The sequence below is a fragment of the Aptenodytes forsteri genome, unplaced genomic scaffold (genome assembly GCF_000699145.1).
Source record: "Aptenodytes forsteri isolate BGI_AS27 unplaced genomic scaffold, ASM69914v1 Scaffold387, whole genome shotgun sequence".
NCBI lineage: Eukaryota > Metazoa > Chordata > Aves > Sphenisciformes > Spheniscidae > Aptenodytes > Aptenodytes forsteri.
In genome coordinates, this window is record NW_008795368.1 from 189,440 (window position 1) to 200,597 (window position 11,158).

Sequence of the window (11,158 nt, forward strand, 5' to 3'; positions counted from 1 at the left end):
TTGGAAGAAAAAGATGCCTACTTCAATTCTCTCCCTGTCCTGTCATCCACCTCCCTTCACCCCTTATTGAAGAACTCTTCAGTCAGGTCACCTTGATCTCAGCAACTATGACCATCAAGAACAAATATATGAGGCTAGCTGTATGGTACTGGCTACATGGTACTGCATACTTACAGCTAATTCAGGATATAAGTCAGATAAGACTGACTGCTTTGAATACATAATGATAATAGAGTGTAAGAACTAATGTATAGTGATAATTAACAATGTGTAAGAACTAATTATAAGCACAAGACACATTGCTAATGAATATCAGCCTAAAAGCTTTCATTCTAAAGTTTAAAATTGACCTGTTTTGTCAGTCTAAACTCTCCCATCACAGCTATCTCTAATTCCTTGATATATATATAAAATTATATTTGTGTACATATATATCTATGTAGATGTATGCACATATACTTAGTTGTGAAAGAGCTTAAAAAGAGAGCTTAAGAAAAGGAGTAACTTTTCTCCTTAAAAGAGAGTAACTTAAACTTTTAAGAATATATTAGGCATTAGTCACAACACAATCTAGGTTAAGTGCCTGGAGACGTGGGATAGCAAATTCTGTTCCAACAGGTCCTCTTCACTGAGGAATGGTGGACTTCAGTTGAGTGGAAAGACACACCAAACAGACTAAGAAGTGGCTGAAGTCGGCCAGAATATTTGATCTAATCCACATTGATTAGAATTCATGAGGAACATGGCAAAAGCAGCAACTGAAGTGTATGCCTAAAGAGGAGGCAAAAAGATGAACTCAGAGAAGCAGAAACAACACTCAAGTAGTCATCTGTGAAGAACTATTCTGAGTGTATGAACAGAAGCAAAAGGGTGGTAAGTTAGCAACTTTAGGAGGCAGCAAAACAGGAGATGGCCTGGTGCAGCTGCATATTAGTAGACAAAAAAGAATATTCTGACCTTTTTACTTAGCATTCTAGGAATGTGTATCTGAAAGTGAGGTCTGGTATTGTACAAATCCTCAACAGAGATGTTAAAAATGTCATTAATGGCTAATCTGGTATTGTACAAATCCTCAGAGATGTTAAAAATGTCATTAATGGCTATCACATGACAGATAAGATAGGTTGCCTAGCAGGACTGTTGAGGAACACTACAACCCCAGAGGGGGGGTGACATATGAACCAGCTGTATCCACAAACAATAAATCAACTATAAATCAATCTTATGAAGATGCATAGAAATTCAGATTGAGCAAGAATAAGGACTGCAAATACCACAGAAAAATTTGCTGAGGTATAAAATCATAGCTTTAACACCAAATACAAACACCGGAATTATTTAAGGCTTGGTATAGCATCTGTGAGAAATGCTCCACAGCATGAAAATGCTCCGATATAAACCATGGGCAGGAATTATGATTCTGAAGTGCATGTCAAATCATGAACACTGTTAAAACGTAATTAATTCTCTTAATAAAAAAGTCAAGTGGGGGAATGATATTCTAATTGATAATAAAAAGTTGACAGTACTACTGTTGGATTACAGCCCTAATTTCAAGTGTGTAGTAACACATGATTATATTCAAGTACTGAAGCTGAATTCTTCAGCAATATTAAGTAATCCTAAAATACTTGGTTAATACACATTACTGATTTTTTTTTCTGTCTTAATCATTATGGAATTCTTCACCATAGTATGAAGAACAGTCTCACCTGAGCTGATCTGGATGCGTATTTTTCCACTTCTGACTTAATTTCCTCAATACATAATACAGAAGAAAACTTTCACTTCTCCACCCTGCCAAATAATTGCTTTTTGCTTGCCAAGGATATTAGCACTCTACAGCATTTTGATAAACACAGGGCAACGTTCTGACATTTTCACTTTCAACATCAACCCATCCATTCCTGGTTCAGATAACTCAAAGACATATACAAATTTGTACAGAGGATGTGAGTGCTAAAAATAACCGTCCAGGAGAATCCCATGTTCCAAGCAACTTCTGCCCGCTGCACCAGCACCGGCCCAGTGTCATTATCTCCTAGGCATCAACTCCCTTTCTCTCCCTCGCTCTCCTGTTGCTCTTTGGCATTTTCCTCTCCAGAATACAATCACCTTGGGCCTTTCACATATGAGTAAGCATTCCTGACCACACTTGCCTCTGTCTAGAATATTCATTCATATTTCTCTCCCATTTAGCCAAGATTTTCCACTGGTCTGGATTTCGCTACTTGATTATTTAAGGTACACACCAAAGCCTAAAAGTACTAATTGCCATGTGTCCTAAATAAACCCCTATCTAGTTTGGGCTTGTATTCTATGTCTTAGTTTAGTCAAGTCATCTTTTTAGTAGCAATTAAGGCTGAGGAAGCACTTTATCAAATTACAGAAAATGAATTATTTAATTAAATGCTCATCACTTCATACTAAAACAGATTGTTTTCCAACCTCAGACAGTTGGAAACAATATTTTCCCATGCAATTAGCAATTATTACAAATTTACTGCTATGGTATTTCTGCCCAGAGCACGGAATTATAGCTTAGTTTTTTTAATAAAAGCTTCCACCAACTAAAAGCTATCAGTTCCCATTCAACTTAACTAGCAACAGATTGAATCAAACCTATCAGTAGATAAAAGCTGCAATTACGTCATTCTTCTTTTATCATAAGCAGGTCTGTTAGCAAGATCAAAGTTCGGAGCAGTTAAAGTTCTAAAACAAGTATTTGTAGAGTTTAAAGTTTCTGTGAAAAAAGCTCTCATGGGAAGCTTCTGTATCCGTTTAAATTGACAAATGCATGAAGCATCCTCTGTTAACTTGTCAATCTATTTTTAAAAATGTTGATCTGTACTTCCCCTCACAAGTGCTCAATTATTAATGGTGGCCAGCATCATACTATAAATAAACTAGGAATACTGCTAGAGTGAGGAAGGATGGCTGCTGAACTAACCATGTCTTTAAAAAGTGGGGTAAGTTTCTTTATTATTAGTGGCTGATTACTGGAAAGAACCATCTCACTCTTTCTTCAGACTATGCGTAAGGAAATGAGAAGCTTAAAATTGGAAACTGCCAGTTTAGCTCTTTCACATCTAGTGTTCATGTTCTTGTTCTTTTCGTAAACTGGAACTAACACATGTTTATACCAGCCCTAATTTATAACACAAATATTTATTAAGTTCTTCACAGGAGCAATTTATTGTTATTTAGAAAAAAAAAAGCCAAGACAATTCACTAAGCTGTCTCTCAGGCACACTTCAGTTTTCTATCTTCTTGTCTATCCTGAGCTCCAGATATTCACAATAGATACTCAAGAAATCCACTCTTTCAGAAGTCCATTCTGAAGGGGAATGGCTTGCAACTTGTATATTAATATAAAACATAATTACTGCCTTCATTAAACAACAGTGCTTTCTCATTACTGTTTCTGGAAAAAAAAAACAACCTAGTTTACTGAAAATATCTGCTTTATGCAAACTGAAGTTATTGCTCAATCCTGGTCCAGGCATTTCCACAGAACTGTCTAAACATCTCTTTACAACACAATAACAATGTTTCTAAAAAAAAAGACTAATAACCAATAGCATGTTTCCATTAATATTTTGACAGGAGTATGCATCATCACAGTATAACCAAAACCAAGGAAATCATTGCATCAGTTACTGCATCGTGTTTAAGCTACCAAATTAGAAATCAAGTTTTTCTACATCAGTAATATATACAGAAAGGAAGATGAAGACCAACCACTGGATTAAAACAACATGGCAAGTATAAATTCTATCTGAAGAAAAGCTGAAGGTTAAGCTGGAACGTAAGCTTTTGCAACCCTTCCTGTATAGGTAGTCACCTGTAGTGACAAAAAATATGAAGTTCACATATGGCTGAGTTTAGCATTCTTAAAATTTATCAAACACGACATTTCTCTAAGCATTTTTCAAGATCTTCCATATGGATCCATGCAGAAGAGCTATCATACCAGCCAAATCCTTTCTGGAAAAACCCTGTAACTTCCTTGTTAAGAATTTGTAAACAGGTTTGAAAAAATTACCATCAGGATTAAATTAGTGCTGGCCTTTCTGTGAGACTGCCTGAAGTGGGGGGGCACAGCAGATGACCTCAAGAGTTCCCTTCCAGCTTAAGTTATTCTATGCATACCACGTTATTCTTGATATATCACGCTGTGACTGCATGAGTTAGTGCAAGTCACTGTGTACAAAAGCAGTGATGGCACTATCAGAACAGACACAGTAATCAAGGCAAAGACAGTACAAGCTGAAAGGCCAGTTTGCCTGGAAGTTAGACTTCGAGCTCTACAGAGCATTTCTGTTTGTTCTTTTAATGACAGACCCTAGACCTTCCAACTCTAAAACTGAATCCCATGGATCCACCACTACAGGACTGCCATCTACATCCACTCCTAATCAGGTACACAGAAGTCCCCATTGAAAGTTTGACTTTAGGAATGAAAGAACTACAAAACTTTACAGTAATGAAGGGTATCTTTAATAAATGCCATCTGGCTTTGACAACCAACTACAGCAGTAATTTAGGATGTCCAGGCTAGATTAATATAACAAAGCTCAAATCTGTGCATATATGAACTTTTTATAATACCCATAATTTCCTCTCATCCCTCGACCACATAGCAGAACTTTTAACTTGGGTTCAAGCCTCCACCTTGTTATAAACCAATCAAACACCTTTGAGGTTTCTCCTTATCTGCCTAAAAGCAACTCAGTTAGCATCATGTATTGACTTCCACTGTCCTCCCCCATAACTTAATTCACATGGCCAGTTCTTAACAGTTCATTACTTGATGTAATCCAGTGAGTATACAGTAAATACTCATCCTTTAGTCCTCTATTCCAGAAAAATCGGCTCTTTTCAGTCCCAGTGGTTAATATAGCAAGTAGTCCAACCAGACCCCATCTTTTTCATTCAATTAAAGACTATTGTCACAGAAACCTACCTGTTTTGGAGGGATGACATTTTAATTTTACACTTGAAACACCTGAAGAAGCTATTTTAACAAGATAACTTAACAACTCTTCCTCTCATTAAATAAAGAGGAGAGAAATGAGTGTCTTATAAAATATCCCTGTAGAATTACCTGTCTATCAATCTCTGCCCAATGTGATAGGAACAATAAAACAAGAGCAGAAGCAACTGCGGCTTTCTGAATACAACATTCATGTCAATTAATACTATGACTTATCATTAGGCTGATCTTCATTGCTGGAAGTACAGTAGGAGTACTCAGTGACAGCAGCTTTCCAAATTTATGCTTATACATCAACAAAACACGGACACTCTATACTACCAGTAGCATTAATTACACAGAAAATCATTATGCTCCCCATTGAATCCAAACATGCATACCTAATCTGAGTGCCTAAAAGAAAGCTTCATGAAAATCCAATCACCCTTTTCTGCAAGGAAACATCACAGCCGTCAACACCATCTCATACCACTCATGTCCTGCTTTGTACTGCAGGAAAACTTACTGAAATACACTGGGTTAGGAGGTAGGTAGTTACTATGCCTGACTCTGGATCAGCAAGATCAAGGAAAACTAAACTTACAGTATAGTGAAAGACTGTTGAAAAATACTCAAGATCCCAACTACATCAAATCAGTGCTACTGAACATTGAGCCAGTAAGAAACCTGACTTCCCCTTCTCTACTAAAGTAATCACAAGACATACAGTAAAGAGTAAGTTCCACTGATAGCAAAAGTAGTTTTCACACATTATCATCTCAACTTTTATTTTATCAGCTATTGCTGTTGTCCTATGCATTTAAATACATGTTAGTAAGCTTATAGTTAGTAAGACGTTACAAGGACATGAAAGTAAATATTAACTATGTACCTCAGGAAGAATAATTTAAACATTTATCTTTAAGCATAATTAATTTTCTATTGAAAACATAGGTTTTAAAAAAAAGATACTCAATTTGCTACCAAACAACTATCAAACAAGAAGCATTCATGTTAAAACTCTGGCTTAGAAGAGTAAGCTGAAAAATAAGAGATAGAATAATTGCATGACAGTTTCAAAAGTAAATTTCTATATCCTAGAGACATGAAATGATCCAATAGTATTCCTGAACCTCTAATACTTACACAACAATCACTTTAACTGCAGCTAGAAATAATTAACAGGAGTTTACTAGGTTTCAGAGATGCCATCTCAAACCACAATGAAGCAATTAAACTGTCAAATGCCACTCACAAAGCATGAGCCTGAATGAAAATGGAACCACCAAACCATCAGATTAACTTTTAGAACGGTGCCCACTTTTTACTCTTTCTCCAACCCTGTAGTTTCTTTCTCAACATACTCAAGAAGCTCAAGAACTGAAAAAATGCAACGATTCAACTCCAAGTTACCAGATGTAGCAAGTGCCAGATAGAAGAGGAAAAAAGCTATCTGTAAGAAGTTCCAGTGTTACTTGCTAGTCAGAAGATAAGCTTGCCAACTTCCCTTCACAAAGTGCAATGTACCAAAACATTCCAGCAGCAATAGCAGCATCACTATAATCTCTCACTCTGCTACCACAACTGAAATTCAGACTGCCGAGATATGCTCTACAGCATACTTCCAGATGTCCCTTGACCTACCTCCTTGCCACCACCTTCCTGTCTCTGCCTGGTTGGCATGTTAAGCCTCTTGCTAGTGAACTTGAGACCTTTTTGGAAGTCCTGATCAGAGGCTGGTACTACTACAGACTGCCAAAAGTACACTTAAGTCAGAATTTCTAGAGACTGTTGTTGTGCACCATATATTCCTGAGTAAGTCAAATCTTGAGTGAGTTTTAAAAGTTTAAGCAGAGTTTTAAAATAAACGAGGTGATCTGTTTTAATTTTTAGATGACTGCAATACCTGTCAGACATCTGAATGTAAAAATCTGCTTTTTCTTCACAAGATTTTTTCCAAAATGCGTACAGTTGATGTAACCAATCCAGTCTTTTTTTTTTTCAAACCAAGATGTGTTTAATAAAATTCTATTTGTAAGCCGAATATTAGTAAGAAAGAAAACTTTTCATTTGTCATCCTTAATTCAGTTTGGAAAAAAAACATTCGGTGGAATAGGAACATAAATATAAGATTTAACACTACTACTCTAGGAACTTGTGTGCTACACAGAAGTCCAGATGTTTTTTCCCTAAATCACATAACTGGACTGACTATTGAACAGTAACACAGAAAAACTACAGCATGCTTTTTTGCAAGCATTAGCCAAAAATAATACATATCATAGAATCATAGAATAGTTTGGGTTGGAAGGGACCTCTAAAGGTCATCTAGTCCAATCCCCCTGCCATGGGCAGGGACATCTTCAACTAGATCAGGTTGCTCAGAGCCCCGTCCAACCTGACCTTGAATGTTTCCAGGGATGGGGCATCCACCACCTCTCTGGGCATAATTCTGAAAGCCACAAAAAGCAGATCTCTTCTTTATCGCCTAAGGCCAATTCATCTTTATGAGATTTCATTTATATGTAGGCTCTTTATTCTTACCCGTCTAATACTGGATCTTTTAGCATTAGACAAAAACAGCAACACACTAACTTGTTCAGAGGAGGAAGCACGTGGTAGAACTTTTTCTTTTGAAAATGTTCTACAGTCATGTTCAGAAAGTACAAAGAACTACTATCCTCTCTCTAGTGCAAAGTGTAAAGACTGTGATGGATGGTACCTCCTTTGGGAAGTTGGTCCGTGGTCTTAGGCCAACCCCTGGAAAAACTTTGCAGCCTCCAGAGGCAAACTGTATCTCTACCCACAGAAACCTCTAACATAAGAGATGAAAAGCTGCTTACTGCAGCCGCAAATGAGAACAGCTTGTTTTCTTATTAGGAACTCCTTGTCCTGCTCCAGTGTTCCACTGATACCACTAACTTTCATAATAGATGACCTAATAGAATTTGCCATACCCATGTTTGCTTTCACCAGACATTAGCCTACAAATATGTAACACCCCAAAACATGAAGAGATGGCAATAATGAAATAGCACTTACTGTAATCACAGCCTTGCTCAGACAGATAGAGCCTCTGCAGCCATACTCCGTTTCATCTTCAGACTTGTAATAACTGAGTGTGTTCTTTTTCAGAACTACCCATCGATCCTGCCACCCATGAATGTAGTTGGTCCACTGTAAAAAAAATTCCAAAGATCAGCTAAAAGAAAAATAACAATAAAAGACGTGTGGCTGGTATTTCTCAGGCTTTCAAGCACCAAGAGAAAAAAGCAATTTATTTTTAAAAGTTCTTCCCAATTGAGAACTTTATTCTACTCAAAGCTCCTAAATTAACTTTACAAACTCCTAAAGGTACTAAAACCCAGTTGTTTCAAATGAACAATAAGATAACAGATGTCTTGACTGCAACTGCATTGCCAAGGCCAGTTAAAATACAGGTAATAAACATACTGATGACACAAATTGAGGAAAGGGGGGGAGAGGGGAAATCAAACATTAATCACTAAAGTGAGTTTAGCCACCTGATTTAAAATCTGGAGTTAGACCAAAAGCCAAACTTAAGTGGAACATGAAATAATTTATTTTATATAAAAGTTAATGTCTACAAAAATTATTTTACTAAAGTATCTAGTTCTCATCATATAAATACAAACATGCCATTATCCCACAGTACAGTATATAACTGCTGTAGTGCCTACAGTAATCAGTTCTTTATCAATTTAATATTGCCCACAGATATTGCTTTAGGTTTTAATTACTAACCACTTTCTCATTAAGAAGATACTTGCTTATCAGCAGATATCCAATCATCCCTTTGTTATTCAGATTTTTCTAGGGACTCCACATTCACACATGGAATGAAACTGATATTCCAGGAACAAGTCCTGGATTCATCCTACAGAGATCTAGTAAGAAGTGACTAAAAGTTCTGGTTATTTATCTTACATTTGCAACATCTTCCCAACTGTACTTTGCAGAATTATAAGACACTGATAGAGCATCATGACTGTTCTGTAACTCTGACTATACACTGGTGCTTGGTCTTCAATCATAGTGCAAAAATTATAAATTAGATAAAAATGGAAACAAAAGCATAAAAAAAATTGTACCATGCAAGCATTTCTTTGATCATGACAACCGTTCTTTGACAAAAAGCTGAGAAATAAGCTCTTTCTAGCATTTAAGTCTAACCATTATTCATCATTTTGTAATATATAAATGGAGGGGAAGAAAGTTGACTAACAGGCTTGTTTCCACATTATACTACACGTATTAGTTAATACATGTCCTATAACTACATGTTAACTCTAGTAATAACAACAGGAGGTCTAAGGAAAACAAATTCTATAGCTGAGAAATTCCTAACAATTTTGAAGCATAAGACATTGATTTGTTCCCCAAAGATAAAGCCCTTTTTGATCTCTTAATATATCAAATTGCTAAGTTCAGTATTTCTTAAAGAAAGCCTCAGCTGTGCTCAGTACATGAACTGGTAGCACAAGCAGTCATGGAGGTATATTAGTTCCTGCATTCCTCTTTTCCTGTCTCTCATGTTCCCAACTCCTCCCAAATGTGAAAGGCAGAGTTCAAAGTTATCTTGGGCAAAAGAGCAAAGGACAGACACGGAGGAAGGCACCTTTCCTTCTTTCACAGAGTTAAGTGAGGCAAATACAGCATTCAATCTTGCATTTGCTGTTGCAATCAACACTTGCTGTTGCAATCAAAATGTGCCATGAATTAAGAGACTCCTTAAAGTGTACTGGGTAGGCACAAGGTTTTGGCAAAGAAAAGACCACTGTTTTTTCAAGCATCTAGATTCTTGGGCTTCAAGAAAGACTCTTCCACACTTAAGTTCCTTCTTCATATCGACCTTAAAATTGTTAGCAGGAAATACAATGGAAAAAAGCCTAGAGTTCTGAAACATTTAAAGAGACCAGCAGGACGTACTTCTAATAAGCTTCTCTTACCAAATTACTCCATTTCCTTCAAAGCTTCTCTCTTCACCGAAGGGCAGAACTGAAACACTACTAAGCACACAGAGAACTGCAGCATACTTTTATCACGTTAGAATTTAATTATACATAATAAGTTACTAAAAATATCTATTTCCTTAGTAGAAGGTTTGGTATGCTACCATTTAATTTTCATTAGTTTGTCTCTAGTATTACCGAGGCACCAACTAACAAAAGGTAAACTTATCCCTCAAGCATATTCACTGCAACAGGTTTCACCATACTTGACTATTCGGATTACATCCCGTGTTCTCACAGGAAAGGCAGCGTCAGCTACACTCAGCATAATCATCCAGAAAAATAAAAAGTTTGCACATACCTAAGCTACAGAATGTCAGAAGCCACGGCTTCACCTGCTATGCCAGTAAGAAACAACACTTGGACTTAATAAAGTATTTAATTTGCCAACATAAAAATCAATTACATTCCACAAATATTAAAGCTTCTAATGATGGAAGCATCTAATCAAAGGAAAGCTTTGCAATGGAAAAAAACCCAATAAAACTACACTAAACCAAAACCTCACATTAACTGCTGTAACATCTCACATCTATCTCAAACCTCTTGCTCCCCCACCCACTATTAGATGACAAATGAAAGGCAAGACCCTTCTTCTGTCCTAACCATTCCTCTCATCCCTGGGGTTACACACATTTTCAGGCTGGAAGGAGTTCACAGAGTCCCTCACGAAAAGCAGAGTGCTAGCCCCATTATGGTTGTTTTCTCAGCATCCAGGGCCAGTTTATGACCTCTGTATCCTGTGACCTGTGCCTCCTATGCTGGCTTGTGTCCAGCAGGGCAGGAAAAAAATTCAAAACATAGTGCTTTAATTGTAAAGATATTTCAACGTTATTCTGAAGGTTAATAAAAAAAAAAAATCTGTGTTCAAACTTAGTAATTCAATATTCAACTTTAAAGTACTCCTAAAAATAAAATTTCCCAGTATCACCCGATGCATACTTGCAAGTCATCTTATTTTCGGTGATGAAAGAGCAAAAAATTATGTTTATTTTTAAAAGGGGAAACAAGCTTTAGGGCCATTTTCCTTCCGCTCCTCCCCACCTCCCATATCTCTTGCTGCGCTTTAGGGCCTTCCGCTCCTCCCCACCTCCCATATCTCTTGCTGCAGGAGTATTTTATTTTTTATTGTTGATACTTGGACTAAAGG

At 36.8% G+C, this 11,158-nt stretch overlaps 1 protein-coding gene across 1 annotated transcript in view; it reads right to left on the bottom strand.

Moving 5' to 3' along the window:
• Positions 1–11,158, bottom strand: part of COL4A3BP (collagen type IV alpha 3 binding protein) — a 94,446-nt gene that overhangs the window by 78,549 nt on the left and 4,739 nt on the right. Inside the window, exon 2 of the mRNA XM_009280307.1 lies at positions 8,018–8,152. Within this exon, the coding sequence (XP_009278582.1) occupies positions 8,018–8,152 (135 nt within the window). The remainder of the gene's footprint in view (positions 1–8,017; positions 8,153–11,158) is intronic.